Source organism: Molothrus ater, chromosome 6, assembly GCF_012460135.2.
Source record: "Molothrus ater isolate BHLD 08-10-18 breed brown headed cowbird chromosome 6, BPBGC_Mater_1.1, whole genome shotgun sequence".
Taxonomy (NCBI): domain Eukaryota; kingdom Metazoa; phylum Chordata; class Aves; order Passeriformes; family Icteridae; genus Molothrus; species Molothrus ater.
In genome coordinates, this window is record NC_050483.2 from 58,597,127 (window position 1) to 58,613,835 (window position 16,709).

General features: G+C 39.7%; 1 protein-coding gene across 2 annotated transcripts in view; it reads left to right on the plus strand.

The window, feature by feature from the left end:
* The window catches only part of EXOC5 (exocyst complex component 5), a 28,359-nt gene extending 14,568 nt beyond the window's left edge, over nucleotides 1–13,791 (plus strand). The window contains exons 10-19 of one of the 2 annotated variants that reach the window (XM_036384052.2): nucleotides 201–283; nucleotides 765–974; nucleotides 1,223–1,258; nucleotides 2,140–2,287; nucleotides 4,352–4,460; nucleotides 5,142–5,262; nucleotides 5,658–5,744; nucleotides 7,985–8,093; nucleotides 9,408–9,623; nucleotides 11,402–13,791. In XM_036384052.2, coding sequence (XP_036239945.1) covers nucleotides 201–283; nucleotides 765–974; nucleotides 1,223–1,258; nucleotides 2,140–2,287; nucleotides 4,352–4,460; nucleotides 5,142–5,262; nucleotides 5,658–5,744; nucleotides 7,985–8,093; nucleotides 9,408–9,623; nucleotides 11,402–11,590 — 1,308 coding nt within the window. In that variant the 3' untranslated portion in view covers nucleotides 11,591–13,791. The remainder of the gene's footprint in view (nucleotides 1–200; nucleotides 284–764; nucleotides 975–1,222; nucleotides 1,259–2,139; nucleotides 2,288–4,351; nucleotides 4,461–5,141; nucleotides 5,263–5,657; nucleotides 5,745–7,984; nucleotides 8,094–9,407; nucleotides 9,624–11,401) is intronic. The other variant, XM_036384053.2, reaches the window with a different exon arrangement.
* Nucleotides 13,792–16,709: the final 2,918 nt, after the last annotated feature.

A 16,709-nucleotide genomic window follows, 5' to 3' on the forward strand; every position in this document is an offset into this window, starting at 1 on the left:
TATTAAATCACTTCTACAAGTGTTTAACCCCCTCTGTGGATAATGCAGGAAGTGTAAATTAGAGATGTAAAACCAAAGGAAAGATGAATTTCCTTTAAGTAAGATCTACACTGTGCAGGAAATTCCATATAATCTAGGAAGTAGTGAGTATTTCATTTGCTTGTCAGTTAATCTTCTAACAGATGTACCAAATTTTGCAGAGTTATGTGAAGGACCAGCTGGAAGAACACAGGAAATCAGATGCAGAACAGTATCTTAAAAACCTCTATGATCTATATACAAGGTATGTATATATCAATGATGAAATTATTGGATTGAAGCTATTGGAAAATAAACAGAATTATTGTCAAGAAAAAGGAGCCAAAAATGTAAACTTCTCATCAAAGCTGTAAATTTTTTATGTCTATTAGCCTTTACAATGATGGGTTTCCTAAGGAAAATTTAAAATGGCCATTATTATTTTCAATGGGTATTATTGTGATCTTCAAGAGTAATTTTAAAACTGTGGAAAAGCCAGTCCTCCCCATCTCACTGGCAACTTGATTGCAGTGGAGCTGTGTGTAATTAAACATGAATTATGTGAAATTCTTTACTTAAATGTGAAACTGCTCCAAGTCTTAATCACCATCAGGGTTCTGTTGTGTTGTACTTTACAAATGTGTAATGTGTAATTCATTCTGTGTACTTTACAAACGGGTAATGCTGTAATTCATCCACATTCAACCTTTTCCTCCCCTTCCCTTCTTTGTTTCTTTTGCATAAAGAACCACTAATCTGTCAAGCAAATTGATGGAATTTAACTTGGGTACTGATAAGCAGACTTTCTTGTCTAAGCTTATCAAGGCCATTTTCATTTCCTACTTGGAGAATTACATTGAGGTGGAAATTGGCTATTTGAAAAGTAGGAGTGCAATGATTCTGCAGCGCTATTATGATTCCAAAAACCACCAGAAGAGGTCCATTGGCACCGGAGGGTAAGTTCCTTTGGGGAAGTTTGATAATTTTGAAGTGGAAGGGAGGTGGTGAGGGGAGAAAGGCTGTATTTGCCATGTCAGATGCACAGTGATGAACTGCCAAAGACCTACAGCTTTTTATAATTTGCTTTCACTTTATGTTCTGCTCAAAAATGTGTTGCTCTCAGTACATGTGAAATGTACTCAGTGCATGGTATTTGTACATACTGGAAATGAAAAATACCAGTTAAACCTATGTTTCAACTTAGGATCCAGATCCACAAAAGGACTGAAGCAAAACTAAGGTACCTAAAGCATGTATATGTGTGTATCTAAAAGCATACATTTTTTTTCACCTGCCCAGGTCTTGTGGTCCCCTCCCAAGACCTAGGAAGGGGAAAAGACCATAGCAATGTCAGTGAGAAAGCTCTTAGTGAGCCCAGAAGATGCAATGGACTTAGAGAAAGGTAAAACAAGACTTCATTATCCTCAGGGTAGAAAAACTAATGAAGGAGTAGTGAGAAGTGGGATAGGAAGTATTAAAAATTGTGTGAAGCAGAGGTACTAAGGCTACTGCACCTTTCAAAGAGCTGCTGGGTTCAGTGTGTCAGGAATGAGGAATGATATGGAAAAAGCAGTAGTGAAGTAATTAAAAAAAAGGCAAAGATGAAAATTTAATTTTCTTGGGGAAAATTAAATTTATTGTGGTGCGTAACTGTATGGGTTGTTTTATGCATGGAAATGTGTTGAAGCATGCTTGACTAAATAAAGAACTGCTGAGATAATGGATGAGGATGAGAGGATTTGTGGGTGTGGATGAGATAGGAAGCTCTCATTAGTGTTTGCAAGGTGACAGAGAGGATGGAGGCTAAATCTGTCCAGAGAGCAGAAGTGCTGCAGGATTCCAGTGAAATCACTCATCCCACAAGGGAATGAATAGCTGCTCCCATGTGTGAATGTGCCATTCCAGAACACAGTTGACCATGGAATCAGAGGTGGTAGTTTTGCATTTACTGCCAAGTTTTGTTTTTAAAGCTTGCAAGACTTGTCTTAATGCTTGCACATCCTAAACTGTGTCTTGGGTCCTGTTTTTTGAGTTAACAACTAAAAGATGCTAAATTGTTGTTGAGTTTTGTGTGCAAAATTCCACCTGGTGAAATCTTCTTGGGGTTTGTCTTTGTTCCAGTATTCAAGACCTCAAAGAGAGACTAAGGCAACGAACAAACTTACCCCTGGGGCCAAGCATTGACACACATGGGGAAACCTTCCTGTCCCAAGAAGTGGTGGTTAACCTTTTGCAAGAAACCAAGCAAGCTTTTGAAAGATGTCACAGGGTAAGTTTGCTTCCTGTGACCTCCCTTGTGTGGTATCATTTTGTGTGTGAGATTAAGTCTTGAGCTCATGTTTTTGGTTGAGGTGTGATAGGAAGGTTGTTGTAGATTTGGAAAGGAAAGGATATTTCAGTTGTCTCTTGTGTTTTTCATGGAAATGGAGCCACAGTGGAGGCTGAGGGTTTGTTTTTCCATGTGGATCTAGTTGTAATTTGGGAGTATTAATGCTGGCTGGTTTTGGAAGAAGTGGGGATGGTTAAACCTACTGGCTGCATTGCTTTTCTTACTAAATAAGACCCAAAACCTGAGAAACATTTAGTGTGGTTTTCTTTTCCTGCTTTTAAAATACACTGTTCAACAGCTGTTTTCCTGCCTCAAGTGTAATTTCTTCTTACATTAGTGAATGATCACCAATAAAATGCTGAGAGGAATAGTCTTAAACATTACTTACCTTGGTAACCCTCTACAGTTCTTTAAATGCTTCAGTCTAACATGAAAAAGGTATTTTACTTCTGATTAAATTGCTGGCTTTACTGCCTGTCAATCATATTTCTCTGGTACTTGGTGTAAATGAAGACCTTTGAAATTTAATTGCAGACTTAAATGTGATATTTTTTTATTAGCTAAACACACTGATTTCTAGGAAATTCCTTTAACATTCTCAATGAGCTTATGGCAGAAAAACTTCAGATGTTTTAAAATTTTTAAACTGAGTGGAGCCAAAGACAGAACAGGGTACAGACTTTTACCTGGACACCCTTGGGATCACCACCTTCCTCAGGGTGAGAATCAGTGCTCTAAGGCAAGCAGGTGGATCATTATTTTTCTCAACATCATAGTTGCTAGAAGCAGTTGTTAAATTCATGATATAAACTGTGTTTTTTTCCACATGTGCACAACCTTTTGTTTCTGTTGAGATCAGATATAATATAAATTATTTCAGAAGAATTCTATTTGAGTGGAAACCCCAATGGATCTTGGCACATAAGGAGATTTCCAGAATTAGGATTTTAGAATTTAGGGGTTTGTGGTCAAAGCAACTCACTGTTGACAAAAGATAAGTTAGTCCCTGGCTAACTAATTGTGGTGTTTATGTCACATAGCAGATGTGTGCAGGGTTCTGCCAGCTGTGACTGCTTTAGGAACAATAAATTGGTAATTTTGATGTAGCCATATATTGAAATATTTCACTGTTTGGAAATCTCTGTTGTTGGGTTTTTGAGTTTTTTGGGGGCAAATACAGCAGAAATATTTGTGACTGTTGTGTAAATTACCTGCAGTTGCAGTATTAATCTTTCTTCCTTGAAGCTTTATAAAAGTCTTCACCTAATTCCTTAGGAACCAAAGCTGGTTTTCCTAGGTACAAAAGCCCTGTCACGTTTTTCTTTAGAAAAGGGATTTACTGACAGGTTGCTGTCCAAAATCCCATGTTGCTTACAGCTCATCAAAGTCCAGATGCTGAGTGTAAATGTGGCCATTGCTGCACTTAATAAAAGTGTTCATGCTCCATTGACTCCAGCTGAACTGTGCTAAATGTAGCCCAGGTTCAGCTGCATTATTTTTGCTGCAGTGCTAAAAGAGCACAAACTGGAGCTCCAGCTAACCCAGTGTCCTGCTCCTCACTGTGGCCAGTGCCAGGAGAGTGTTAAAAGAATAAAAAATACAGGGTATACATAGAGTAATCTCTTCTGTGTGCATTTTCCCAGCATCCAGTGGCATGCAGGTTAGGCAGTTCTGAGACTGCATCGGGAAAACTGTTGTAAGGATTATTAATTAATATCTTCTTTTATTATTACCCTTAATAATTATTATTAGAAACTGTTAACACTTTTGCTTATTGTAGCATCCTGTTGTAGCTTCAGTTTACTTGTAAATGCTGAAGGGTTTATTGCTATTACAGTCTGTTCCTGAATAATTCTCTGTATGGATACTTTTCATTTTGAGTAAAATTCCAATTATTCTGGAATACCTGTTACATTTTAAGCTTATCCCCTATGCAATATCCAATAAACTTTCAAATCTATGTAGAACTGACCTTTAGGATATTTTTTTTCTTTTTCTTTAAAGCTCTCTGATCCCTCTGACTTACCCAAGAATGCTTTCAGAATTTTTTCTATGCTTGTAGAGTTCTTATGTACTGAACACATCGATTATGCATTAGAAACAGGCCTTGCTGGTGAGTACAGAATTTCCTGAGCATTTCATCTCCTTGGCCTTTCTGTGCAGATGATCTTTGCTATGCCTTATTGATTGGCCTTGTTCAGGATGTGTTGGTTAAATTAAATCTGTTTTGTGTGTTGGGGGGTTGACATTTCATGGTTTCTAAAGTGTAACTTTCATTTGGGGAATTGATGCGCAGATGGAAACGCGCTTCTGTCTTTAGAAACATTTTTGTCATAGAAATTGGGACATCAGCATTCCCTTCCTCTGTATTCTGTGTCATAACAGGCGAATATTTTTGTATTAAATCACAATGTTTATAGGAATTCCATGCTTGTTTGTATATTTGTGTGCTTAGAGGGACTGTAAATAAGAAAACTGCTTGTTTAAAGAAGTTAAAATCTTGACAGTGAGAACCTGTCTGTCTTGCAAGACAGCATCAAACTCACATTCTGAAGGAGTTTTTAAATTGACTGCTCTGTTTTGCCATCAGAAATGTTACCAGTTAGGTATTTCTTATGCTTGTTACCAATATAGCTACAAAAAGAATTCTATATATGGCACCGTGGTAAATTTTTGAAACTCTAAGCCTGTGATTTAAGCATTCATGAAAAAAATCTGCATATTTAAAAAGTCATCATGCTAATTATAAGAACTGCATATCGTTACAATTCTAATGAAACCTCCTTTGCTTCAGGCATTCCCTCTTCTGATTCAAAGAACGCGAATCTTTATTTCTTGGATGTTGTCCACCAGGCCAATACTATTTTCCATTTATTTGACAAGCAGTTCAATGATCATCTGATGCCACTGATCAGGTACCTTTTTTATGATTAACATTTCCTCTGGTCTTTTTTTTTTTGGGAAGAAAGCAATTTTTTTTTTCATTTTTCATCTCTATTAAGAGGAGTTTATGCTTGGAGTAGTTCAACTTGATATTGTGGGAGGGGGAAGAAGGGAAGTTTAAACAAATTGGTTCCTTTGGAAACAAATGGGAGAGGGTGAGCTCTAGGAATACTGATAATGAGGAAGAACATGTTGCTCCATGGAGATTTTGCTGCTGCATTCCAGTGGGACTCAAGGGGGTTTGTGGCTGTGCCCTTTTCCTGCTGGGGTGGGAAATCTTCACTAAATTCTGTTGGAAGCAGCAAACCCAGCAGAGAAATTAGTTTTGATGTTTTAATACTGTCACACATCTTCTTTACTGTTGCAGTTCTTCTCCTAAATTATCTGAATGCCTTCAGAAGAAAAAGGATATCATAGAACAAATGGAAGTGAAGCTGGATATGGGCATTGATAGGCAAGTAGAGATTAAAACTTTCTCTTAATCTTTTTTTTTTTTAAACCACACCTTTGTGATATATGTTAACTGGCCTTTTAAACATGAATTTTTCCTCAACTCAAAATTGATATTTTAATTTTTTTAAACAGATAAACACCATTATTGTGCACAGGAAATTTAGATTTTGTGTGGCTAGAGGGTCATGTTTTCCATGGCAGGTTTCTGACCCAAAAATGCTTCTGGTAGGATGTTAAAGGATTTTGCTTATGTTGAAAGAGTGCAGTAATTCACTCTTACCTTATTGTCTCAAACTGGTGTTTTTCTACTTTGAAAGAGGGAGAAATGATGATTGAAATAGGTTAAGCACTTGCAGGATTTCCATTAGGAGCAAGGTTTGACAAAAATAGGTTAAATGATTTGCTGGGATCTGTGCAGTGCTATGGATTAGACCGAGTCGTGGAAGTCTGGAGACCTGGAATAATTTTGATTCTGACATTGACTTGCTTTGAGGTTGTGACTCATTTAATCTTTTTTCTATTTCTCAGAATAAAAATGAGGGGATAGCTATAAAAATTGCAAATTAAAATCACAGCTGTTTTGCAGCAGAGGAAAATAATAAACTAACGAACTTCATATTAGGAAATGGAGCTGTTGTGTGATGCCCTACTTCTGATTTGGGGTATTATTTTCTGCAAGTGCAAGGAGAAGGTGGAAATAGGGAGTGTAAGGTGGCAATTGAGATTTTAGCTGCTCCTGCTGTAGGTGACCTTAGAGGTTTAAACATGAATTTGGAAGCACTTGAAGCACTGAGGCCATAAGCTCAGATGTAGATAGATACAGGTCAGTCATCAGTATTACAGTGGTTTGTATCTGTTTGTGTTAAATAATAAATTTCTTAAAGACTTAGGAGAACAAGTTCTTGTCAGAAGACAGTATAATCAAAGGTTTGTTGATGAGGAATTTAAAAAAAAAATGTGTTTCAGCACATAAAAAAAGGGAGATGAGTTTTGAGATGAACATTCCATGTAAAATGTGTTTGTGGGGCTGTTTTGTGCTGCTTTGTGGTGCCACTGATGCTGTTGAGAATTGATTGTCCTGCTTAAAGGAATGAGTTTAAAAAATAAAGCAAAATTTTGAAACATTGATGGTTTCACCTTTATCTAATCTGGAAAAGTTCAAGTGCAGCTTCTTGAAAACCATTCACAGCAATTATCTATCTCAGTAAAAGTGATTTATTAGCCAAACAGAATTAATTCAGCTGGTTTTCTCTCAGTATGTATTTTGTGTAAACATCCTTCTGGGAGTATTTAGTCTAAATGAAAATTGAGGAGAATGCAAGATATTATTTCTTTAAATTTCTGCTGGTATGTGGACTTGGAACAAAGTAGATCTGAAATACAAGCCTGAGCTCTATACACAGGAATAAAAGGAGATTTTTCCCTCTCTGCTTGCATGTAATCTTCTCCACCCCACCCCAGCTTGAATCCTTCAAGGTCTGGAACGTCCCTGACAGTTTTGTTTGGGCAGGTTGGGGGGATGAGGGGGGTGAATGACAGGGGAGGGGAAGAGAAGAGAGCCAGGGGGATGTTCCTGGCCCAGGGGGATACTGGGAGAGGTTTGCAGCCTCTGTCTCTGCTTTGCTGCTTGACCTTTGCTTTGGACTCGAAGGAAAGCAGAGCCTTGACCTTAGATAATGTTCTGAACAGATAAATCCTATAAAGGAGAAATAATTGATGCTGTAAAACTCCATTAGATTTCTGGGAGCAAGAGAAAAAATACCAAGCTCTGGCAAAGGAAGAAGTTTCTTCTTTGCCCTCACCCTTCCTTCATTTTCCAAGTGTTTTCTGAGGCTTGCTTCTGACTAATATGCAATGTGATCTAATTCTGCTAAACTCCTTGGAATGCTTCCTTCTGATTCTCTCTGAAGGATGCTGTCCAATTCCTCTGAAGAGCTAGCTGGATTTGAACGGATTACCTCACAATTCACATGTCCCCTTTAAAAGCAGCAGGCCAGCAGGCTGCATGCTCTGCTCCAAGACACTGAACTTGGAGGAAAGAGTTCTTAGGATTTTTTTTTTGGCTGGTGCTCCTTTTTCTAACTGCTTTCATAAAATCTTCTCTACAGAAAAATGGGTTTTTTCCCTCATTGCTTCATGCTGCTTAGTTTTGTCCAGAATTGTGTCAGTATATATAAATACAAAAGTCAAGGAAATGAAAAAGTTGCCTTCAAAACACCATCTGTATTTGTAACTTTAAAGGACACTGAATTGTATGATTGGACAGATGAAGCACATCTTGGCTGCAGAGCAAAAGAAGACAGATTTCAAACCAGAAGATGAGAACAATGTTTTGATTCAATATACAAATGTAAGTAACCAAAGTCTCAGCTCATGAGTGTTCTCAGGCACAAGATGCTCCTTACCAAACCCCCATTAGACAACATGTGCATTTACTTAATTTACTTCCATCTTGCACCAAACACCTCCAAACTCTGTTCTGGACTATTTTGTCAAGCTGAAAAGGAACATGAGTAGTTTTTGTCTAGTGTCAGACACAAATCAGTGGGTGCTGGAGGAACTGGCACATTCTTTCCCCTCCCAAGAGGCCCAAATTTGGAACAAGGCTTTTAGCTGATAATTAGCTTTAAGCTATCAGTTTCAGAAAATCAGTTATCAGGTACTCTTCAGTTGCTGGGTGCTTTTTCCTCTCAGAATGGCAGGAAAGTGGCAAAGCATCACAGGTACAGCATGAACATTTTGCTTCAGTGTTCTCTCCACAGTGAATGTCTCTGAATCCCAGCCTAGGGGCTGCTGGGGTAGCTCACATTAGGGAAAAAGGCAGGGAGAAGTAGGAAAAAAACTCAGTGGGAAGAAGTGAGAGCATTCCCTAAATGCCTACAACCAGGTGGGAATGGGAGAAGTGCAGCAGTAGGACACAGACTGTGGTACTCTGTGGAAAGGGTGAAAATCCCTGTATGGCTCTTAATTTGGATTTATGATTGTGACTCACAAGAGGTTTTTAATCACACCCCTTTGGTGGATCACTAAATTAAAAATCCAGATTAAAATGTTCTATTCTGAATTGCTATGAACTATGACTTATTTGAATATTGTCTTGCATCCATCTTTCTACTTGCATTTTTGCACCTTAGTTTGGCAAATAAAAAGATATGTGGAAAATTATTAATTGGAGAATAAACTTTTGCAACACATCATTGAGATTAATCAAAGTTAGTAACTGATGTTCAACTTACAATGTGGAAGAAAGTAGATTGGCACAGACATATTTTATGAAAAATCCTTTTGTCAGGATCTTTTCTCCTGAGAAGCTGAGAACTTCAGCTTCTTCATGTTTTGGAGAATTGTTTACCCAGCATGTGAAATTGTTTTTATTTGATGACCAGTGACAGCCACCTGTGTCAAGGCTGTGAGCAGTCACGATATTGTATTAGCATTCATTCTTTTCTTTGCTAGCTTTCTGATGAAATCCTTTCTTCTATTCTTTTAGTATAGTTTTAGTATATAATTTTCTTTTAATATAATATATATCATAAAATAATTAATCAGCCTTCTGAAACACGGAGTCAAGATTCTCATCTCTTCCCTCGTCCTGGGACCCTTGCAAACACCACCACAGTAGATTACCTAATTCTTACTTATTTCTTTCTATTTTTTAATCTAGGCTTGTGTTAAAGTGTGTGGGTATGTTAGGAAACAGGTGGAAAAGATCAGGAATTCCATGGATGGCAAGAACGTGGACACGGTTTTGATGGAGTTTGGGGTTCGTTTCCATCGCCTCATCTATGAGCACCTCCAGCAATATTCCTACAGCTGCATGGGGGGAATGCTGGCCATTTGTGACGTGGCTGAGTACAGGAAGTGTGCCAAAGACTTCAAGGTGAGCCTGTCTGTGTAGCTGTGATATTTTCTGAAAAATCCCTTTGCTAGGATTTTTTCTCCTGAGAAGCTGAGAGGCCTCAGGAACAAAATGTAACCAATGGTTATCTGCTGCTGTGGAATGGAACAGGTGCATCTGGGATTGGTCTCCTAGAGTTGTTTCTAATTAATGGCCAATCACAGTCCAGTTGTCTCAGACTCTCTGGTCAGTCACAAGATTTTATTATCATTCTATTCTTTCATTTCCTTGCTAGCCTTCTGATGAAATCCTTTCTTCTATTCTTTTATATAGTTTTAATGTAATATATATCAGAAAATAATAAATCAGCCTTCTGAAACATGGAGTCGACATTCTCATCTCTTCCCTCATCCTAAGACTCCTGTGAACACCACCACACCTGTCCATCAGGAGGTAGTGATGGTGCTAAATCCTCTCTCTCCTCATCTTTGGAAGATACTGTGGGAATCCTTAAAATCTGAGGGTTTTGGGAAAGCTGCAAAAGACAGGCCTCATGTTGGAACCCAGGACATCCCTCTGGCTGTCCTGGATGGCTTGAGCCCCTGCCAGGGGCTCAGAGACCTTGGCACAGAGCCCAAAACCCCCTGTGCCTTTGATTTTGATCCATGGAAAAAATTACCAACCTTATATGAGGAATTACAAGTCTCAAAAGTTTAAGTAGAATAATAATTAGTTTGCCACAGGGTGAAAAGTAGAATTTTGGGGTTTTCAGAATGGGGGCTCAGGGTCCCAAGATGAGGGAATTTGGGCGTGCCTTGTCCTTCTTCTTCTTCTTCCTAGCCTTCATCTTCTGAGTGATGTTGACACTTTTAGATTGGTTTAGAGTAGAAGCTCACTGTCTAACATAGGTGATAGGTATTGGGAAGTTACTGTAAATAATGTACATGTGGTTTTTAGTATAAAAGATAACACTGCTCCAAGGACAGGCAGTGTGCCTCAACCCAACCTGCCTAGACAGACCTTGGTGGGCTGGAGAAAGAATGTTAGAGTAAGAAACAATCAACAACCTTGAGAACCAGAACAGAGGAATTCACTCCTTCCTCGACTGCTGGGCTGAAAAAAGAGACTTTCTAACACATCTCAGGGTCACCCTGACCAGCAGAGATTCCAAGAGCCTCAGAGGCAGCAGAACTGTGATTAGAGCTGAGCAGTAGCCATGAGATTGGTCAGCAGAAAAATTATGTAAGAAGTAGAAAAGTAAGGACAAATAGAACAATGGTTTGTGTATTAAAGCTTGTCTAGAATAACTCCCTAAGCTGCAGAAAAGTATGTCTGGTGAGATATTAGGAAGTTTGAAGCTTAATAAGGAGCTCTGTGCATTGTGTTTTAAGACTTACAAGCAGGTATTGTGTTTGAAATAAGCAGGCATTGTTTGAACCAAAGCTACCTGTGCTTATAGTGGTTGGATAGAACTACTGTCAATGTGCTTTTGCTTTGTGTGATTGGTCAAGAAACTTTTAAAGTAAGGTGTAGCATTAAGTTCTTGGTCTGCTGATGGCATCTTCCCATTGTCATAACCATGTAATGAGGCTGGTGCTGGAAAATAAACCAGCTCAAGGCTGTTCCCAGTAGTCCCATCCCATTTGTGATTTGTACACAGCCCCCTGCTGTGATAGATGTAAATGGATATTCTGTTATAAGACTTCAACCTTATGGATATTCTGTTATAAGACTTCAACCTGATGGATATTCTGTTATAAGACTTCAAGCAACTCTAGTTTAATTTCTGGTTTTTTTCCTTTGTTTCCTCTTGTCCACAGATTGCGCTGGTCTTACAGCTCTTTGATACCCTGCATGCACTTTGCAACCTTCTGGTTGTAGCCCCAGATAACCTGAAGCAGGTTTGCTCAGGAGAACAACTTGCTAACCTGGACAAGAACATCCTTCACTCCTTTGTCCAGCTGCGTGTCGACTACAGGTCTGCTCGTCTGGCTCGCCACTTCAGCTGAGAGCATGGCAGGAATCCTTGCACCTTTGGGCAGCCTCAGTTGTTAGAAAGCACAGGGAATTATTTCTTACCAACCCTGGGTGTAACTTTTGTGGGACAGTGACTGTTCAGGGTAAAGCAGCAGCCATATTTAAACCTGGCCATGTGGAAGGTGAGCAGGTAAAAATCTGGATGATGTTTCATGTTAGCTCAAGTTCTCCCAGTGAAGAATTTCACAAATCTACTTGCTACTGATTTATTTTTTTTTTAATTGGAAACATGTTGGTGTAGGAGAGCAAATGGTGCATTGAAAGTATTTTAGTCTTCAATATTGAATTATCAGATACCATTTGTTAGACTTGAACTACAGAGCATAGTGTAGGTAATGGATTACATAGAATAGACCAGTGTAAAAACATTCTTCATCAATTTTAATGACTTAGACTTCAGCACAGCTAATCATAATCAAATTATCTTTGATTGGTGTTTCTAAGTCATTTCTTTCATTTAAAACGTTATCCTGCTCAATGTAATTTCTTGCTCTAATTAATTAGCTTGGAATTTCTTTGAGATGTAGGAGTAAAATACTATCCCAGAAAGACATAATTTATTCATTGTGTAGCATTCTAAACAGAACTAAAGTGGTGAGAAGTTTTGGATTTTTTTTTTTAATTTTATTTTTGGTTCTTTGGCTTTGTTTTGGTTTTTTTTTTTTTACCTAATAGTCAAGGGCCCACTGGAATGTACTGGCATTGTATGATCTGACATTATTGTTTTTGTTTGATACCAGCACACTGAATTTTATATATGCTCCTGAAGTAAATGCGGCTGCCTTGCCTAAGGCATCCTTATTGCAAGGGAAGGTGCCCATTGTTGGGTTACTTAAAAGAACTTTTTCTCCTGTCTTATTTTGTATGTAAATAAATTCAAATTGTAATGAAGTGAAAGGATAAAATGTAGCCCAGTTTTTGCTATGTGGCAGGAATGGCCCCAGCAAAAACCTAGAGTGGCAAATTCTCGTGCTGAAGAGAATTGATCCTCAGTGCCTGAGCAATATAAAATGTTGAAGTGTGTGAAAGCTGCTCTTCCACTGATCATAACTTTGATATTGGACAGAGGCTACTCTGTGTCTGTTGTGCTCCAGGGTTTATTCAGGAGTTCCTGACATGGACCCACAGTGTGCACACAGTGAACTGAAGCAGCAGTGGTGTTTGAAACCTCTGGGCTGGCTTTTCCACAGGCAGCTGGAAATTGTTGTAAATAGACCTTTTTTTTTCGGAGTGGGCTCTTGTGGAAACCAGGTTGGAACTGCAGTGGAGTAAATCCTTTCTAACACGTTCCTTCTACTGTGGGCTCAGCACATTATGGAAACTTCTTTGTCTCCCATCTCCAGAGCAGCATTTCTATCCATTCACTCTAAGGGTTGGTCAGAGAATTGAATTTTCCTCTTCTGTTAAAGAATTCCCAGGTGGGGTCAATATTGACAAGACTTGTTGGAACTTCTCTTGCTTAGCTGGGGTTCTCCTGCTTCCTTTTGGATTTAGGGGAGCATTCTGTCAGTAAACAAGGGAATGGATGCCAGCCTGGCTCACAGCATCCAGGGAAGTCTGGCTGCTCTGCTGGGCTGCTCTGCTCTGTTCCTTGGCCATGGCAAAGCCACAGAGGGGTTTGGACACTGGAGGAGGCACCTGCTTGTACTGCTGCCATTTTTGTTCCAAAAGCTCTGATGTGAATTCAGATGATACCTCTCTGTTACCTCTGTAACTGAAAGCCAACAATTTTAAGGCTGTGGTTTTATGAACCAATACAAAATCTTTCTACAAAAAAAAAAAAGAAAATAAAATAAAAGCGTCAGTTTGCTAACACTTCAGAACAGTGAACATCATCTTGAGATTGCAGATCACAAAAGTGCTTCAGAATTTGTTGTATGACTGTCAATTTTTTTAAGGTTGTATGAAATGTATTTACCATATTCTTTGCTTTGTTAGCTGTGTTTTCCATGCATATGCTCAGTGCAATATTTCCATTATGCCTGTTAACAGGAGGCAGCAAAAAGTAGGTGAACACTTAGATATGTAAACTCTTCCTCAATAAAAAGAATTCCTTCCAGATACTTTTTTCATTTCATTTCCATGTTCCTCGAAGATATTTATACTCAATTGTATAAGCCCTTCTATTTAAAAGAAAAAAAAAGAATAAAAGTAATTTTACTGACCAAATTTATCACTGGTGTGAGCTTTCTCCTTCCTTTAAAAAACCTCCCCATGCACACACTGGAATTTCTGTTTCTGGAGAAGGCTGCATTATCAGTAAGTTTATTTTATAATACAAGTTGCATTGGGATAGGGTGGGGGAACTATAATTTTCACACATTTTTGAGTTCTTACAGCATATAATTTAGAAAAATATTTCCAGTGGCTTATGAATGCAAGAAAATAGTATCTAAAATACAAATATGCCTTTTAATGTTCATATAATGAGTTAAAGTATTGCCTGTCTAATGTTCCCTCCTACAACATAGGCATTTATTTATCAGGCTGGCAGCCAAACCTGGGAGGGGGAGAGTGTGTGTGTGTGTGTGTAATTATGTTGTCTACAATTGGTGAAAATGGCTTTGCAGTAAACTGTTGTAGGCTGGAAAAGAAGCTGTGGGGTTTTTTTTTCAAGTCCTGTAATTTATCAAGGTCACTTGCTATTTTGTTCTGTTTGTGTGTGCACAGAGGGCAGGAAGGAATTCTGTAACAATCCTTCACAAATAATGCAAAAAATTTGGGGAAACAGCAGTGCTGGGAAATACAAAGATAGAGAAATGGGAGGGTAAGATGTGAAGAAGACGTGAACTAAAAAAGGATATGGAGAAGGAGCAGTTTTAAATGAAGAAGCACATGGAGGAGGAGGTTAAAATAGCAATGATGGAAACCTGACACACACATCAACCTGGGAGAAAAAGCAGGATTGGCATTGAATTTGCACAGCTGTGTCCCACCCTGAAATGAAATCAGCCTCCAGAGGAGAGGGGCTGGCTGAAATACTTGGCTATGGAGCTGATTGTTCATCTGGAGAGATGGATTCAACAGGAGGAGAATCCAAAGCCAGTGTGTGTCTGCTGTGAAGGACAGGTGCTGATGGGGGAGTCTGCAGGGAGTGGAAATGCATCACCAAGGTGCAGCCTCCATGGAGGGAAGGAGAATTTGCCTTCATTTGTGTCCAAAACCACAGAGCTGAGCTTGTGATTCTCTTTGAGAACCACAGTGAGCTGGAGGAAGGTGAGTGACTGCTGGATTTGAGGGTGGCAAGTGTTGGCAGAGGGAAATTCAGGCTATCCTAGCTATGGGGAGAGCACTTGGGTTGGGTTTGGGGTTTGGTTTTATTTTCCTCTTCCCAAAGTCATTTTAATTCATGGGTGGTGTGATGGAGTGTTGCCTGAATTGACTGCTCTGTTTCTGTGGGAGATTTTGTGTCTTGCAAAGTGCCTTGGTGAGGGTGAGGCCCCCTGGGTCCCTCCTGGCCTGGGTACACCTTGTCCTGTCCTTCCAACCACAAAGTTCCAGGTTTCTCAGTGCATTATGTGCATGGCAGTAAACATTCTCAGCTCTGGATGTCATGACACACTCCAGAGCAGGAGGTGGCTCTGGATTAAGTTTTCATGGCAATACCTGTCTTAATTCAGATTAGCACTTGACTTGAGCCACTCATAGCTTGAGGCTATGATTTTTTTTTCTGTACAAAGGAAGCAGCTATCTAAACAATTGCTTGTCTAACTTTAAATGCAGGTAGCAGCCCTTACCCTTTGCTCTTCTTGTCCCAGGAGCAGCAGGGAGGACAAGCCAGCCACCAGCTCTCTTCTAGAGGACAACAGAAAGGTAGGAACACATTTCTTGTCCTCATGTTCTGCTAGATTTTGGCTTCTGAGCATTATTTCCTCCCCACCACCTCCTCTGTGGCAGCTGTAAATGCAGGCAGATTTTTGTTTTGCTTCTGCATCAAGGCTGGCATGTTGTAGGCTTTATGTTTTTTCTCTCCTGGTGTTTCTACACCTGTTTTAAGGAGGGGAGGGAGGCAGATCTCCTGCCCAGTTACATTCAGTGCTTTGCTTGTCCTTTTTTTCTCCTCCATTCTGATTTCTTTTGGTGGTAGGAGATTTCTCTACCACATCTTCTGCTTATCTTGCAGTGGGGAAGCAGCTATGTTTGCCTGTTGTCTTTTCTCTTGTGTGGGGCACAGCCCTGTGTCAATACAGCCCTCAGTGTGTGTGGAAACCTTGCTTTCTACTTTTATTCTCTTAGCTTTATGTCCTTGTGCCCTGTTTTCCTTTCAGATCTCAGGACTGCACTATCCCTTCCCCTCTGTTCCACTTTGCCAGAGAGGAAAAAATCTTTAACTTTGTTGTGTGGCTTCTTGGAGAATTTTACATATTATCTGGTGCTTCTCTGTCCACGTGGAGCCTGGTGGGAGAAGTGTAGCTCCTTTCCTTTCATCCCTCTCCCTTCCCCAAATTCTCTCATCTCTGCAGGTCTCTGTTTCCATCTCTTTTCCCCTGACCTGTACATTATATTGAAACTTCATGGAAGGGGCCAGCCATGGGGGGAAAACTCAGATATCTCAGCTTTAATCTTTAGGTTATGTGCCAGGAAAGTAACATGAATTGCAAAGTTGAGCCATTTCTGAAGAGTATCATCTTAAATCAAAATTACTTGTTTTCATACTTGATTGAAATTTTCTTAGTAATTTATTTATTTGTAACTTCAGTTCATCCTGATATGGGATGAAACTAAAGCTGAGGCTTGCTTGTAGCAGTCCCAAATCCTGCTCATCTGCACTGCTGTTTATCCTCTGTGGAGTGAGGAGGCCTTGGAGCTGAGGCTGGAACACAGCTGAGCCACAGGCTGTGGCAATTCCCACCCTTGCCATGCCTTACCTGTCCTCATCCCTGCTGTGAGGGGCCAGCCCCCACATTCTCTGCCTGCCCTGACCAGCCATCCCTTCAGTGAAAAACCTTCTCCTAATATCCAGTCTCCCTGTGGGGTCAGAGTTGTTGTCCCACCCCACTGATGTGATTTTAAATCATGTGTGACCATCCCAAGAGCCACAGCTGTCAGTGCTGCCTTGTTCTGCTGATCTCCCAGTGTGCAGCATTCTTT